Source organism: Anas platyrhynchos, chromosome 6 (assembly GCF_047663525.1).
Source record: "Anas platyrhynchos isolate ZD024472 breed Pekin duck chromosome 6, IASCAAS_PekinDuck_T2T, whole genome shotgun sequence".
Taxonomy (NCBI): domain Eukaryota; kingdom Metazoa; phylum Chordata; class Aves; order Anseriformes; family Anatidae; genus Anas; species Anas platyrhynchos.
The window spans coordinates 20,777,121-20,793,741 of NC_092592.1; the positions used below are offsets into that span (position 1 = coordinate 20,777,121).

The following is a 16,621-nucleotide window of genomic DNA, read 5'->3' on the forward strand; positions in this document are numbered from 1 at the left end:
CCGCACCACTCAGGTACCTGGGCTTGGGTACAGGAGCCCAGCAGCTAGGCAGCATGTCAGCAGCCTCCTCGCCGCCCCCAGCCCCAGGTGACCCCGTACGCGGGCAGTCCCTCCGCTCCCTACCTTCTGCAGGTAGAGGATCATCCCCTTCAGGATGGCATGGAAGGGCTTCCAGCCGCGCTTCCCTCGGGGCGCTGTGGGAGAAGAGAGCAGCCCTGGCCTCAGTCCCGGTGCTGGGCAGGGCGCTGCCAGCTCCCCCTGCCCCCAGCTCCCCCTGCCCCCAGCTCCTCCTGCCCCCAGCTCCTCCTGCCCCCAGCTCCCCCTGCCACGCCACACGTCAGCCCACCCCGGGGACGGGCAGCATGCCAGCACCATCCCCGCACACCTGAGCCCGTGCCGGGCACGTGGCTGGCAGATGGTGCTGCTGGGGGGCAGGGGGGGGCTGCTGCTGCCCCCCAGGGCTGGCACCTCGCTGCCTGCACAGCCAGGGATGGGGGCAACGTGGTGCTGCCCAACAGGTAACGCTGGCCTGGGAGGGCGGCAGCGCCTGATCGGATCAAGGTGGCATTATAAGGCCGGGGCTTAGGGAGGATTTTGCAGTGGGAACAGGGAACGTGCCTGGCAGCGCAGAACCTGTGGCACGAACCTTCTGCAGCACCATGGGACACCCTTCCCTGTCCCTCGGCATCCCATAGCAGGGCTTTGTCCTGCACGGAGCCCAACACATCCCCTCGCCCTCCCAGCTCTGTGGGAAGGGGGAAGCCTTCAGCCCCCCAGCCTGCAGGGTGAATTACACCCCTCACAGCCTGCTCCACGTGGCGCTGGGGCCAATGCTGGAGGCTGGTTTGAGGCTACCTGGAGATACAGGGTGCCTCTTGCCCCGCTCCCACTGTCAGGATTTCTGGAGCTGCCTGGTGCCCCTAGCCCCTAGCCCCTCGCAGACACCTACTTTTCTTGCAGTCAGGATCAGCGTGGATCTTGCGCACTAACAGTCCGTGCTTGTAGGTGGCGATGCTGGAGTCCTGCGAGAAGTCCAGGAAGGGGTTACTGCAGCTGCTGATGCGCTTGATGGACTTGGGTTTGGGGTCAGCCAGCTCCGAAAGGGACTTCCTCAGCTCCTCCTCATCTCTGCCAGGTACAGATTTGGTTGGGGAAGGGTTTGTTACCGTGCTGGGGACAGCAAACACTGAGCCTCCCGCTCACAGCAGACCAGGCTGAGCAGTTTTTCCACACCACTGGGGAGCATCCCACAGCCTGGCCAAGCCTCCGTGCCCCCACTAGGCTGGCAGCCACAGTGCTGCTGGGATGAGGCACGGGGGTGTCTGCTGCTGGGGGGTCCCTGCCTGCCCTCGGCAGTGTGGCCAGGTGGGCTAATGCTGGCCAGCCTGACAAGCCATAGGCCGTGGAGGAGCACTGCCCTGGGGCTCGGCACCTCTGCAGCCCACCTCGCTGGGGGGCAGGCCCTGCTCACAGCCTCCCTCCAGCCGATGCCCCCTCGCTCTTCGGGCAGGCTGCGTCGCTGCCGCTCCCCCCGCCCCGCACGGAGATGTGGGAGCCCGGAGCTGCGGCCTCCCCCCTCCCTCGTACCCGCTCACTGCTAATTAAACCCCTCAGCATCTGCCGGCGTCTCCATGGCAGCAGCCCGAGCGCATTGGCTGAGCGCTGGCGGTACCGCCGGGCTGATTAATCCCCGCAGCGCCCGCGCTGCCGCTCCTGCTGCTGGGGATGGCAGCTGTGGGCGAGGGTGCGGGCGCCGGGCACGGCCATGGGCTGCCCGCTCCGACCCCGAGCACCGCTGCCGAGGTGTGGGGCAACACCCGGCACGGCCACAGCCACGGGGAGCTGGCCTCAGGCAGCCCACCCCCAGCTAAAGGGTCCCCGTCGAGGTGCTGTGCTGGGGCAGAGGGCTGAGCGCCCAGCACCGCTCTCCGGGCACCCCCATCCCCGTCTCATGTGCCTGCTCCCCTCCTACAGCCCCACAGGAGCATCCACCCCGCCGATGGGGCCCCTGATGCTCTGGGGAGGGGGTGAGGAAGCCCCCCGGCAGCAGGGTGACCCCACAGTCGCCCAGCCCATGCCCCCTGTGGGATGCTCACATGGCCCACTGCAGCTTCTCGTTCTTGATGGAGCCGTACAGCGCCTGCGGAGAGAAGAGCGGGGTCAGTCGGACAGCAGGGCTCGGCTCAGGGGAGCTGCACAAAGCAGAGGGAGCACTGAAGGTTTCGGCACCCCCAGGCCCGTCTGTCCTGGCCGCAGCCCTTCTTTCTTGGCAGCAGTGTTGCTGACAGCCTGGCCCGTCTGCACACACCAGCTGGCTGGCAGCGTTTCAGGGTTACAGGTACCTTCTCCCGGGCACCTGCAGCCCCAGGCACGACTGGGGCACGGCGCTGGGGCACAGCACAGGCTGCCTCCCTTCCCTCCCCTCCTGTGCCTGCCCGTGACAATGGCACAGAGCTGCGTGAGTTTCACCTGACAGCTCCAAGCCCTCAGGAGAGCTGGCTCTCCCCGTGCCAAGGTGAACCAGGCTGCCCAGAGGGACAGCTCACAGGAGACACGGGCTGCAGGCGAGCTGGGACAGCAACACTGTGTGTCTGCCCCTGGGTTGGTGAGACACCAGCCTGCAGCAGGGCCCCAGACGCACTCCTGCACCCAGCAGCTCGCAGCCTGCTCCCGGGCTGCCCCTCGGGATGGCTGCAGCCTGTCCTGCCTCCCAAACACCCCAAGCCTCCCCGCTGGCCCCAACCCTCGCAGGGTTCAGCGAGACAGGGCCCAGCGCCGTGTTTCAGCAGGGAAAAAAGCAAAGTCCATGTGCAGCGGGACAGCCTGCGGCCCCGTTCCCAAGCCTTTGTCCGGTCCGAGCTGGGCGCGAGCCACAGGCACTCAGCCCGGCTCCGCAGCACGGGAGGCTCGGGGGAGGCTTTCAGCAGCGCTCACACAGCGCTCCAGATCAAGGAGCAGGACGGGTCTGGAAGGCTTCATCCTCGGAGGCAAATAATCGAGTTTCGCACAGGCTGTTCAGGCAGCTGTCAACATCCATCTCCTGGCCAGAGACTGCCGGGGAGAGATCTTGCTGGTGGCTGATGAAGTACAACTGCAGCCTTGCAGGGACCCGCGAAACCCGGCCAGCAGGCAGGCCCAGGCAGTGTCTGGGGAGGACAAATCCATCATCCCCCGAGAGATGCAGTGGCCAGAACGGAAGAGGGACAAGGCTTGTTTCATGTGTCCTGCTCCAGGAAACGCTGGCTCAACACCAGCGTGTTTTTCAGAGGAGGAAAGGGAGCCCCCCAGCCGCAAATGGAAAACAGGGGTCAGCCTGGGAAGACAGGAGCCTCCTGGGGAGGGCACGGCCTCATTCCCCCATGGCAGGTTGTACCTGCACCCCATTTACACCACCCTGGCACCAGAGGAGCAAGAGGTAGGAGGGAGGAACCGGCTGGTGGCTCGGCCAGAGGAGCACAGGCTGCAAAGAGGCACAACGGAGGTGATCAGGAATGGCCACAAGACAGAAGGGATCTCACTGACAGGGACGCAGCCAAGAGGTGCTGAGAAGAGAGGCCAAAAAAAGAGTGGAAAAACGGCACAGAGAAGTTGAGACTGGAAACCAGGAGCTGCAGAAAGGCTGCTGAGAAAACACTGCGAGGAGTCAGACGGGCACTAGCCTCGGCTGCCGGCAGGACGGGGAGGTCCCGCTCCGTGCCGGGGGGCTGCAGACCCCAGGACCAAGCTGTGCTGTAACACCGAGAGCTGCTGACAGAAGCTGCTCGTGGCGCAATTCTGAATGAAATGAAAACAACGTCTGCACAGTGCCAGGGAGCAGCCCAGCAGAGCGCAGCACCACAGAAACCTGGGCTCGGGGGCTGTCTGTGAACGCTTTGAAGGACGAACTGACTGACTTGTGGCTTCAGAAGGCTCCAACACCCCAGTACGAGCACCCAGAGCATTGCAGGAGCCTGCTGCGGGCAGGAGCTGCCACACAGCCTCACCTCAGGCACGGGGCCGCGGGCTGGCTCCTGCGCCTGGAGCAGGAGGAGAGAAACGGGAGGCTGGGGGGATGGAGAGGGCAATGCAAAGCCTCGCTCTGCGCTTAGATCCTGCCAAGGCTCTGCCTGGCTACCCGCCATCCCCAGCTGACACCGGTTTCGTGCCCTGTTGGAAACAAATCCGGTGGACTCAGCCCAGCTCCGAGCCGAGAAGATGCCCTGCAGCCACAAAGCCCGGCCCTGCTCTTCTGCTCCCGGGGCAGAACCGCTGCCTGCCCAGACTCCAGTGGTGCAAGGACCGCTTCTGGCAGGGCACAGCAGGCTCCTGAAGCCTAGCTCACATCAGCTGTGTCGGCAGAGATCACACTCACAGCTCGGCTCTGCAGGTCCCTCTCTCCAGGCTCTCTTTCCTCTGTGGGTTTATTCCCGAAGGTGCAAAAGGATGGCACCTCTCGGCACCTCTGAATTTGCAAGCACTGCCCAAGAGAAAGCATGGTGCTGCCAGCAGAGGACTGACCCCAAACAGAGGTGGCTTTTTTGCATGTTTTTCTTTTTTTTTTCCCCCCACCATCACAGGGTTATGAGCTCACTGCTGCAGCACGCACGGCAAGGCAGCCAGCCCTGCCCTAGACATGCGCAACACCAAGGAGACCTGGGGATATACTGTCCCAGCGGGATTTCTCACTGAATCAACATTTTTCTTCGGTGCCCCCTCTGAAAGGGGGCTGACAGGACGTCCCCAAATCCTGCTCTAGCCAATGTCTGCAGAGGGGTGGACAGGCTCCTGCAGCACCCTGCAGGCAGGGCACGGAGGAGCTGCACGGACAACATCTCCCTTCATCCCTCTGCCTCAGAGGGAGCCCAGAGGAGGGCACGGTCAGCGCTGGTTTGGGAGAAAGGCTGCAAGCAGCCCTGGACACAGCCCTGGCACAGATGGGACTGCACTGAGGGCTGTAGCCCAGCATGGCCATAACAGAGGAGTGTTAAGGCAGGAATTTTGGCAACAAGCAGAGGATTAACCCTTTCTGGGGTGCTTCCTTTAGGGATCATAACTGTTTTGGACACATTATGGTGACAAACAGCCACAGCGTGCTTGTTGCTGCGCAGCACAGTGCTCGGCAGCCAGAGCTGCGAGATGCCCTGTGCAGGTCAAGATCCCTCCTCCCGCTGCCAGCCCTGCGAAAAGGCACAGCTCTGTGACATCTTGCACCACAGACTTCACAGCTACAACGTGCCCTCCCTGCAGACAGCCCCCCTCTCGCCGTGCCTGGCAGCATTGCAATATGAGAGCTCAGTCGCTGGCTTTTCCCAACTTTTCCTTAGCAAAACATCTTTCTCTACACCCGGCCGCGAAGCTTTGGCAGGCCCCCCAGGCAAGCAGAGACCCCTCAGATATGGGAACACGAACGGCACGGCCAGACCAGGGCTGTGTGGCAGAGGGAACAGCCCTGGGCTGTCCCCTCACTCACCTTCACACACACCCTGCTGCCTGTCCGGCACACACAGCCGTGCTGAGCAACACCCGGCCACCCCATGCCCCTGCTCCCCTCACACAGGTGTCTGCGGAGGACCAAGCGCTGCCCCCAGCCCTCCTCCTGCACAGGGGGGCTCGGAGCAGGGACAGATGCGAGTGACTTGGGGACAGCGCCTTGTGCGTCACCCCCTGCCTCGGCGCGGGGAGCAGCCACCCACCCCTCCTGCCACCCCAGGCTGCCAAAGCCCTCCTCGCCCAGCCAGCCGCGACCCCAGCCGGCAGCCCCCGTGCTGCCGGTGTCCCCCAGCCCCGCGGAGCAGCTCGCTGCCAGCTGCCTGCCTCCTTCCATCCCAGTGCGTCACAGCTCGCCCCAGCCCGTGCTATGGCAGCATCACCGCTCCGTGTGCCCGCGGTGTCCCCAGGGCTGCTGCTGGCCAGGACGTGCCCAGGGCAGCCTGTTCTTGCCTCTCCCCACCCGGAGCCGATGCGCAGCAGCCCAACTCCCCCGGGACCGCTGCCAGCACCCAGCGGGCAGTACAACCCCCAGCTTTTCCTGCCGTCCCGGCGCTTACCGGCTTCTTCTTGCGGCGGCTCTGCAGGCGGCTGACCACCAGGTCCGTGTAGAGCACCGGCTTGAGGGTGCGGGAGCGCTGCGGCCAGCCGTAGCAGAAGGTCTCCACGCCGCGGTAGTTGCGGCCGTAGCGCACCGAGCACATGGAGCGGGACCGCATGCGCCCGGCGCTGCTGTTGATGCTGTTGACGCCGATCATCCTGCCCGGGGGGGGGCCGCCCTGCCCTGCCCTGCCCTGCCCGGCCCGGCCCGGCCCGGCCCCGCTCCCCGCCGCCCGCCGCCTGTTGAAGCCGGGCCGGGCCGGGCCGGGCTCGGCGGCTGCTGCCCGAGGGAGGCGGCGCCCCCGGCCCCGCAGCCAATGGCGGCGGCAGCGGGGCCCGGCCCGGCAGAGCCCGCGGGGCGGGGCCGCCCGCCTCAAGATGGAGGCGGCCCCCGGGGACAGGCACCGGCCCCGGGCAGGGGGGCGCCGAGGGCAGGGCGCTGGGTTTGTCCCTGAGGCTTCAGGGCTGGAGGGCGCAGGCACAGAAATAAAAAATCCCCCTGGGAGCGGGCTGAGCTCAGCGCTGCCGGGGTCTGGGCTCTGAGGGGGGAGCCGGGGTGCGCTTCCCACAGCTGCGCATCGCTGAGCCTGATGGCTGTGCCTCCCGGCTGGGGGCCCAGCCTACCTTCCTCCCCCAGGGGACCTGCCTGCGCTGGGATTTAATTCATTAACAGCTGTGAAATGCTCCAGGCTGCCGAGCTGGGAAGTAGCACGGATTCTGCTCGCTCCTGCGTCTTGCTGAGCAGCGCGGGGGAGGAATGGGGTCTGGCTTGTCCGTGCTGTGTGGCTGGAGGCCCAGCAGCAAAGCACGAGGTTAAGCTGAAGAATGAAGCAGATGTGGAAGACCTAAGGCTCTGCAAAGCGATCGGTCAGGTAAAGGTCGAATCCGTATCTGAAATGCAACACACAGCCAACAGAGTGCAGGAAACCCCAGGGGGCCTGGGCTAAAATCACACTTGGAGGAGAACAGCACAGCCTCAGGGTGAGCTAACCGTGGTATCACCAGCTCTAGTCCGTCCTGTTCGCATCCCTCCTTGCCGGCCAGACACTGGTATTCATTTGGCCTCAGGAGCGAAGGCCAAGCCTGCAGGTGTGGGCAGCCTCAGGCACAGCATTACGGGGGCTCTCATGTCCCCAGCATGTCCTCACCCCTACCCCGGGGTGAGGACACCCACACCCGCAGGCTGGGCAGCCCTGCCTGCAGAGCACGGTGCCCCAGGGATGGGTTGGAGCAAGGGGAGGTGGTTCCCAGCAGCAGGTTTTGCCTTGGCTCCGGCAGCAGGGGCACAGCGAGGCACTGCCAGTGAGGGGGACGTGGTGCTCGGTTGTGAAAGCACAAGCTTTCGAGTGTTTTGGTTTCTTCTGCTGAAAACTGTGAGTGTTTACGTGCGTTCTATCGTAGCAGATAAAGTTCTTGTCTGACTCAAGCTGCCACCCGCTCCCAGGCATCGTGCTGCTTGTCTTGGGGCTTCCTGCAGTCAGAGACGAGGGGAGGGCCCCGTGGGGCTCCCTTCCTGATGCTGTCCCCACAGTCACAGGGAACGGTGGCCTTGTGTCCCCTGCAGCCGCCTAGGTCCTGTCCTGCTGTCCCCATCTCCCTGCTTTCCAGTCCCCCAGCTGTGTGTGGGGGTCGCCTCAAGCTCCCTGGCTCTGAAGTCTGTGGGTTAGCAACCTGTGCGATTCCCCCAGGCAGGCTTGGGAAGCCTCTGGGACCTTTCTTTGGCAGTGCTGGAGCTGCCCATGAGCCACCTCTGAGCTTTGGGAAGCTCCTCTGAAGCCTGCCAGCCCTTCCCCTCCCCTGCTGCCCTTAGGAAACGCGTGCGCTCCTGCAGAGCTAAAATTAGCCAGCCAGCTGTGTGGCACGCTTGCACAAGAGCTTCAGTCCCCAGGCAGGGGATCCAGGTCTGCCAAGGAGGCAACATCCTATATAGGCTAACGGGGCCAGCACAGGCCACCGTAGGGAGGAGGGAGGCTTCCCCATTTCTCTGCTGCCCAAGCCTGCAACAGGACCAAAGCACCAAGGAGCCGACAGAAGGGAGAGGGCGTCTTCTCCAGATAAACCTGGCAAAGGCTACCCAGGAGTGGCGCTGCCCCACTGCCCCTTCACACACCTTTCCTTGCCAGCCCCCTCCCCAGCGCTTCCCTGAAGCTCTGCTCTCCCTTGCATGGACGGGAGCCCCCCGAGGGCATCAGTGCCAGGGAGCGACAGAGGAGCTGCAGCCTGCCCCTCGCACAGCACCTCAGCGATGCCTTTTGCTCCCACTCCCCAGCACGGTGCTGATACAGAGGCGTCTGAAAAGCGGCTGTGGGAAGCACCGCAGCTGCAGAGGGAACAGGCCATTTTTAGCAGCTCAGCCCCCCCGCTGCAGGGTTGCAGGCAGAGCTGCGCGGGGACGTGCTCCTGCCTCAGCTGGCGCAGCGCGGCAGCCCCCAGCCCCAGCAGCACAGGTTCTGCCAGGCAGAGAGCTTGGCCCTGCCAGCACCAAGCCTGTAGGCTGCAGGAGCTGCTCACTGCCCCGTCTCACACTGGTTGAGACCCGACAAGACAATGCGGTGGCGCGTGCTTAAGTACTTTTGGGGTGGAAGTTTAGCACAGGTGCCGCAGCGCCTGCACTGCGGATACCCCACTGTGGGGTGCCGGGGGCTTCAGGAGGGGCCCACAGAGTTTGGATGCTCCTGGACAGCACAGTACCAGGGGGAACAGATGCTCCAGGTCCTGATTTTGGACATTTCTCTTCCATTTTGGGTGCTTAAAGTCTTTTCTGGAGCTGGGTTTAAAATTAGGGAAGAATTCTTTCTGAGTGACTGTTTTTAGTGGAGAAGCGTGGGCTGGGAGGGAGGACAGCCCTATTGAGAGCTGCTGGTAACCCCTTAATGATGGGGCGAACGGCACAGCCAGGAATAGACCCACAAAGGCTGAAAACAGAGCTCAGCTTTTCACCCCACGTTGCGTTTTTTTGTAAGCCACCTCCCACAGGAGTGGCTCCGGCACCCTGTGGGAACCCATTTCCCACATCCCGAGTGTTTTCCGACTGCAGCGCTTCACCGAAGGTTTCTGCCCTGCGGGACCCACGGGGCACAGCACTATTCCCAGGGCCCACGACGGAGCCGCCAGCTCAGCCAGCGGGAGCACCAGGCCCCGGTGAGCCCTCGCTCAGCTCGGAGCCAGTGCCGAAGCCATTTCCCCGGCTCGTGCATCAGCCTCAAGGTCAGGCCGTCCCCGCCGGCAGCGGAGCCGCGCTGCAGCCAGCAGGCGACTCCTCCCTTACGCACGCAGCAGCTGAGCCGTGCTGCTCCTGCCTTAGCCGGGAGGCTTGAGAAATGGCCACGAGGAACAAGAAGCCATCGGTGTGGGGGCACAAGGTGGGAACCCCCGCGGCCACATCTCAGCAACCCGCGGAGCCGGCATGGACCGCGGTGGCCAGAGGAGCCGGCTCGAGGCGGAGAGTCCCAGCGCTGCCTCCTTCCCTGCCTCCCTCGCCCAGGAAGGACTCAGACCCCGTTGGTGGCCAGGCACAGGCACTCCCCAATGCACTGCCCCCTTCCCACCTCCGACCAGCACCCCAGGGTGCTCCAGGACCATGGAGGTCATCGCCACCCCTTCCCCCGCCCGTCCAGAGGCACCTCACAGCTCCTGTGGCTTTGGCCAGAGCTGTCCCTGTAAATGGGAACCGAGTCATGCAGGGAGGTGACAGGGCTGCCCCAGCCACAAGTGCAGGGTACTCCCAGCTCTGGGGTTTCAGCCACTGGCCCACCCTCGCCACTGCTGTGCCTGGCCCACATCACCAGCAGTGGGGTTGGTGGCTGCACTCCCTGACCTCTGCAACGCAGGAGGAAAGCTGCAGGCCAAGGGAACAGCACTGATCCTGCCTATTCCAACAGCCTGACACAGGCATGAGGACGGACACCTTAATTGCATCCCACATGGCCATCTACACGATCTTACCCGAAGCTCTTGCCCTTGTTCTTGTGGCTTAGTTGGCCGGAGAGAGCAACCAAATTACCTTGAGCAGCTCCTTGGGGAAGTCAGTGCCTCCGTTGAGCCCCTCCAAGTTGCCAATGAAGTCGGAGCAGGACATTCTCTTCCCGATGTTCTGGGGGAGCCAGGGGAAGAGAAACGTGGGGTTCACCTCTGGGCCGGGGGGCTGGAGCTGGCTGGAGCAGGCTCCCACAGCCCAGGAACAGAAAACCCAGTCTGCTGCAGAGCGAGGGGCTGGCCAGGTCTCGGGGAGGTGTGGAAAGCCGCCTGCTGTGCTCAGACTCGGGGAGTGTTAGAAAGCTTCTTTTCTCTAAGCTCAGTGCCACCTGCTCCCAATATCAGCTGGTTCTGGAGTCGCGCTCCCAGCCTCTCTCCCTGTCTGCTTTCCTCTTCTCTCCTCCCTCCATACCCTCCAGCTCAGCCTGTCTCCCCCAAAGCCCCGTTATCTCCTCGTTCAGGCCTTCCCCGCTCTCCTCCCAGCCACCTTGGGGGTGGCTCAGCCCCTGCACCTCCTGCGCATGCGGCTCTGCCCTTGGCAAGTCCTTGCTCTTCCCCGGCCACCCACGGCTGGGGCAGCGGGGGCGGTAAGGGCAGGGGACAGCTGGGGCTAATGGCAGGGGGAACTTACGTGTCCGTGCAGATCTGTGTTGAGCAGCATCAGGGCACAGGTCAGGGTGTGGGCTCCGTCTGCAGCACAAGCACAGGGCAGGGATTAGAGCCCCTGGGAATGGACCGAGCCCGAAGCAGCCCTGAGCCCACTCCTCCCAGCCTGGGCACGTGGGGCACGCAGCATCAGCATGGTGCTGGCAGCACGCAGGCAAGTGGATAGGAGGCCACTGGGTTAAAGCTAGTCTGAAACCTGTGCGTTCAGACGCCCCTCCAGCCCTCAGCCCCGTCAGCCAGGCAGTGACGCTGCAGCTACCATTGCCCAGCTCCTGGCACAGGCACGGTGGGGATGGCACAGCCCTCTTCCAGCCAGCCAGCCAAAATCTCACCTGCCCACAGAGCCAAACCAGAGCAGATTCAGCACGTGAGCACACACAGGGGGAGCGTAAAGACGCGGCACACTGAGGTGATACGGTGCAGACTGGGTGCTCCTCTGTGCCGCACGGGGTTGTCTCACCTGGCCGTCCCCTGAGGTCTGAGAGCTGGGGTCTGTGTGCTGGGGAGGGCCTCCTCTCGCCTCCTGTGCTAATCTGCTCAAGGGCAGAATTAAGGATGCGTTGAGCCCTAATTATGCATCTTCCAACTAGAGCAGTATTTTTTTTTAAGTCTAAAGTGCCTGTCACTTGAGGGGAATGACAACATCTCCGTAACAGGGGCTGACTCCCGAGGCGTCAGTTCACGCTCTCAGACTGCTTCCTAGTTGCAGTCGGAGCACCTTCGCTGAGCTGACGAACACATGTGCTCTCCCGAGCGAACACATGCACACCCACACGCACACTCATACACACACAGACAGCCGCTTACCCTCCGAGGAGATGGCATTGGGATTGCACTCGTAATAGCGCTGGGAAAAATGAGCCAGCACTCGCTCCCGCTCCTGCGTCTCTCCCATCAAGGCCAGCTCCTTCAGAAAGGACCTGAAGAAGCAGCAGCAGCAGCGTTGGCCACAGGTGAAGCCCACCAGCAGCTCCTCTAACTCACCCTTTGCTTTCTGCCCCCTCCTGGAGACCTGGCGTGTGCCAGATGAAGCCCTGCCCTCACACAGCCTTCCCAGACAGCTGCAGGACCGCTTTGAAGCCCGCAGCACCTTATCCTGCCAGCACTGGGCCCTAAAAACTACCCTGGGGGACGCACTCAGGTGGCCACGACACATGCACACGTCCACACGCAGTCCGCCTGACCTGAGAGCCTGGTCCAGACTCATCCCCGTGAACACGAAGAACTTGAGGTACTCCCCTGCCACCATCCTGCTGAACTCGTTGCTGAAATGCAAAGGGGGGAGCGAGAGTGGGATCGACCAGACTGGGGGCATGGCAAAACGCAGAGGGTGGGGTGGGTTCCCGTGGGCTGGGAGACATGAAGGCAGGGCTGTGGGAAGCGTGCTGGGGACAGAGGCCTCCCGGAGTCCCAGGAAACTCACGGGGTTTACCCACAGATCCAGTGGGAACACTCATCGTGGAGAAGCTAGAGCTGGAAGAGCCCCCAGGAGGTGTCTCTGACACCTGCTGAAGGTGCCCAAGATGCAGTTGTGATGGGAAAGCACAAAACCTGGATGTGTCATAGGTGCTGAGACCTTTAGAGGAAACACCTGGTATGGACAAGCTGTCATGGGGGGAGGGCTTTGGGGCCCTGCCAGCTGTCCCTGCCAGCCCAGTGCCCCACGAGGGCAGCGGCTGTGGGAGCACCAGAGGTGCAGGTGGGAGGAATGATGCCTTTGCAGGACAGGCTGTTCCTTGCAAATACCCACACGTACTTCTTCCCCAGGTGGCGGGCCACATCTGCTTTTTTGAAGCCATCCAGGTTGTAGAGCCTCTTGGCCAGGCGTTTGGCAGCCTCCAGGTCAGCCTTGTGCCCGTTGGAGAGGGTGTCTGTGCTGCCCAGGGCCAGCTGCTCCATGCTGTCCATCTCCGAGTCCGAGTCAGAAACCAGCTGGCTCAGGGGGTGGTCGCTGCAATGGAAAGGGACACGCCGCGTTAGTCTGCCCTCGGGTCCTCTGCTCCTCCAGCTTCTCAGCAAACACGTCCTCACCCTGCTTTGGAGGTCAGCCACTCTGCCGGGCTGCGTTATGCACACTACTGCTTAGAGGTGCTCACAGGTCGGGGCTGGGTGCTAAGGGAAGGCTGGAGACGTGGCTGGAAGAGAGACGAGGTGACAGGGTGCTTCTGGTGGCTGATGACGGGACCAAGTCACTCAAAGCCACGTCCAAAGTGGATGTGGGGAGACAGGACAACTGCTCCAGAGTCCCCACCCTGAGCCTGCGAGACGTCGTGTGTGGGCTCCGGCTCTGCCAAGCCCAGCTGCTGCCGAGACTTGGAGCAGAAACATGTGCACGCTGCATGCTGTACTCTACAGACACCGTCATTTTTTAACCTGAACAAACTCCTCGTGCTGCTCTCGAGTGCAGTTCCTACCCAAGAGAAGAAGACCATAATTCTTGCACTTGGCTTCTCTCACCCGGTAACTTCAGAGCACAGCAAAAACCGAGGAACAGAGCGCGAGGATGAAGGCAAACACCGCCGGCCCCGGCTCGCGGCACTGTGTGCTGCCTCCCCCGGGCTGCCCCGCAGCTCTCGCCCCGTCAGGCCTTACAAGGCTGTGCTTCCAGCACTCTCTTGGCTTCGCCTGCGGAGCTGTCTGACTCAGCGGCACACAAGCGATCCCAACAAAAAGTAAGTTGAAGCTAATCAACAACGAATGTTAAGCAACTCTGACCTCGCCCAAATTTTCTGGCAGGCCTCGCAATGTTCCAGTCTGATTTATTTTTAAAAGTCTCTAATTGACTTTTAAGAAGGCCTCCTCTCCTGAGCCAATTACCCAGGCTGGTCTCCCTGAGGCTCCACTTCTTCCACTAAGGACAAAGCTGCTCTTTGCTGCTCGGCGCTGGCCGACAGCTTTTGGATGGAGCTCGTCCCGTCCCGGGGGAGCCCCGCACAGCACGGACAGGCTGCCCTGTGCCTTGGGGGGCTCTCAACGTCCCCTGTGCAACTGGGAAGCCCAAAAGCACGCAACCATGGGCCAGACAGGTCCAGAGCTGCTTAGCTCTGGAGCCCTGCAAGTCCTGGGGGAGATGCACTTGACTGGGACTGCTGTGGAGCTTGGAAACACGAGGCAGTGACTGCGGTACGGCCCGGGTGGGTGGCCCCTAAGTGGCTGCAAGGTCCCTGGTGGCAAGGAGCTCACCAGCCCTGGGGCATGTCTCACCGAGCAGGAGGCTTCTGTACCCACAGCACACCCGGCTGGTTCGTGGTGCCTCCTGCAGCAAACCCGGAGCTCCAAGTTTCCTCCATGACCTCTCTTCCAGAGCTGTGCTCCTCACCTTCCTACCCGCTGCTGAGCACCCAGGCACAGGGCCATCTACAAACTCCTGTCCTTCAACAGCTATCTCACGGCAGGCTCCCAGCCTGTGGCTGTGACTCTTGCCTTGCTTCTTGAAACAGACACGCAGGGCTCACAGCCTGTTTGTTACAGCAGCTCTGCCAGCGGGGTCTGCCATCCCCTCCCTCACCGGGCCCCAGCTCTGACTTTGGGCTCTGTATCAGCAGAGCATACCCATACAGTCAGGATGAGGCACCATGCTGTACAAGAGACCCCAGCCTCCAGGCCACGCCAAGAAATGGGTTTTCACCCAACACTTTTCCTACGGCGAGAAGAGCAAGAGCCCGATCCTCAAGCAAACGGCGAACACAGCAAAGAGCACATGTCCACATCTGAGGCAACTGAGGTGATGCTAATTTTCTTGCCAATGACCTAATGTCTCCGGATTTTTTTAGTGTGCTTTCTGAAGTGACATTTCAGTTTGGCTTGAAGAAACACTGAGATAATATTTTTACATTAGATGTATTTCCAACCCAAGAACTGGCCTGCACTTAAGGAACAAAGATCAAATTTGGTATTGTACGAGCATCTCCAGCGTGCCTGAAATGAGTCATCCTGGAGCGGCGCGGAGCTGGCTCGTCCCCGCCACGCTGCCCGCGGTGGCACGGCCACGGCCACCCCCACGGCGCCACTCCCCACGGCGGGTGCCATCCTGGTGTGACCCAGCCAGATGGCAGAGACCCCACATCTGCCACACTTGGAGGTGTTTGCCAGGAGGTCCGGACCCCCAGGGAAGCAGCAAGGTGCTTCTGCAGACACTCTCTGATGACAAGGATCCCTCCCCAGGGCCAGGCAGTCCTTCTGCGGGGTCCACGCACTCCGTTTCATGGCCCCAAATACTCCTTCCCTTGGCTAAAGCATTTCTTCTCTGACCCCCAAATATTCCAGCTCCAGACCCCAATTACTCTTTTTCTAGTCACACCTTTTCTTGTCCCAAAGACTTCTTTGCCTTGGCAACAGGCACGCTTCTCTGAGCCCAAATCCTCCTTCCCAGGGCCACATCCTCCCTCCCTGGCTTCAGATCCTCTTCCTCTGGGCTCAACACTTGCTTCTCAAGGCCAAACGCCCACCCCCTGGACCCGGATGCTCTGTGTCTCGCCCTGATATTCATCCTCTGGCTGGCAGCCCGGAGGCCAGCAGGAGACCAGCACCTTCCTGCGCTGCAATGCAGCGTGCCACTGCAGGAGCCCCGCTGTCCTCTCCACGAGGCTCACCCAGCACCATGCTCTCCCCACAGCCTCCAGGAGCTTCTCTCCCCGCCGTGGGGCAGCACCAGGCCGTTAGCTCAGCACAGACTGCCCGAGGGGCTGCCCTCCAGCTCCTCGCTGCCAGCAGGGATGTATCTGCACGGCGGGACCCCCCTCACCCATGTCTGCTCCCCAGGACCAGATGTCCCTGGGGACAGGCTCAGACAAGCGGACATTGGTATCAGCCTGTGGTGCTCTGCTGAGCTCCCAGGCTATCCAGGTCCTTGCTGGCATGTTTCCACATGAGACACCTGCTGCAGGAAATTCAGAAATGCCTACTGCGAGCCACTTGTTCCCCAAAACAGGCCATGGGGGGCTCGGTTTGCTTTCTGCACCACGAAGGGACAGGGCAGGGAGCCCGGTCTGAGTCGGCGAGGGCCACGTGCGTGGGGCAGGCCAGCACCCTGCCCTCAATTCCCACTGCCCCACACGCATGGCTAGGAGCCCGGCGCCTCTGCCAAGCAATCCCAGCCTGCCTAATATCGCTGCTAAGAATGTACCAGACCGGATCCTTGGCTGAGCTAAATAAATGCAGCTCCCTCCATCGGTCTCAGCGGAGCGACTTTGATTTATGATAGCCGAGATCTGGGCTGGTTCATTCCTCGCAGAATTGGAGTTAGGGCTGGGAGGACACTTGAAGGTCAGCCAGGCCAGCCTCCAACCACAGGCGGGGCCGGTCCCGCGGTCCCCAGCCCCGCGGCCGTGTCCAGCCTGCTCCTCAAATCACCCGCAGCGGCCCCCGCCAGCATCACAGCCACCGAGCCAGGTAAGAGCCAACTCGGGCAGCCGTGCCCCTCCTCGCTGCTGTTTCCCTGGAGAGCACACAGCAGAGCTGCTCTGCCAGAGCCGCCCCTGCAGCACGGCCCTCCCCCGAGATGCCTGCCCGTGCTGGCTCCCCCCGTCCCGGTGCCACCCGCAGCCCTGGCAGGGGCTCGGTCCTCCCTCCAGACACTTGCTGGGGCGAGCAGGCTCCCGGGGCCTTAACATGCGGTTACTCACCAGCCGGGCGGGGGGGCGGCTTCTCCTTCACGGCCCCAGATGCCATGGTGCTAACCCGGGGAAGCCGGGACCTCTCGGACCTTTGGGCAAAGTCCAGCCAGCGGGGCGTGAGCGAGCGGGGCCGCAGCAGCAGCAGCAGCAGCACCACCACCACCAGCAGCAGCACCAGCACCACCAGGAGCAGCACCAGCACCAGGAGCAGCAGCGGCTGCAGCAGCAGCGATCACGGCCCGGCGCTGGGGGCCGCGTCCCCCCGGCTCCTGTCCCCCCTCCGGCCGCCCCCGGGGCCG

The 16,621-nt window shown here is 62.8% G+C and overlaps 1 protein-coding gene across 3 annotated transcripts in view; it reads right to left on the reverse strand.

The window, feature by feature from the left end:
* The window catches only part of PSD (pleckstrin and Sec7 domain containing), a 31,639-nt gene that overhangs the window by 3,250 nt on the left and 11,768 nt on the right, over window positions 1–16,621 (reverse strand). Inside the window, exons 6-13 of one of the 3 annotated variants that reach the window (XM_038181165.2) lie at window positions 12,464–12,658; window positions 11,892–11,972; window positions 11,515–11,627; window positions 10,673–10,731; window positions 10,070–10,159; window positions 2,097–2,140; window positions 950–1,128; window positions 124–194 (exon numbers count right to left, since the gene is read on the reverse strand). In XM_038181165.2, coding sequence (XP_038037093.2) covers window positions 124–194; window positions 950–1,128; window positions 2,097–2,140; window positions 10,070–10,159; window positions 10,673–10,731; window positions 11,515–11,627; window positions 11,892–11,972; window positions 12,464–12,658 — 832 coding nt within the window. Of the gene's footprint in view, window positions 1–123; window positions 195–949; window positions 1,129–2,096; window positions 2,141–10,069; window positions 10,160–10,672; window positions 10,732–11,514; window positions 11,628–11,891; window positions 11,973–12,457; window positions 12,659–16,621 lie in introns of all 3 variants that reach the window. The other 2 variants (XM_038181164.2, XM_038181166.2) reach the window with 2 other exon arrangements.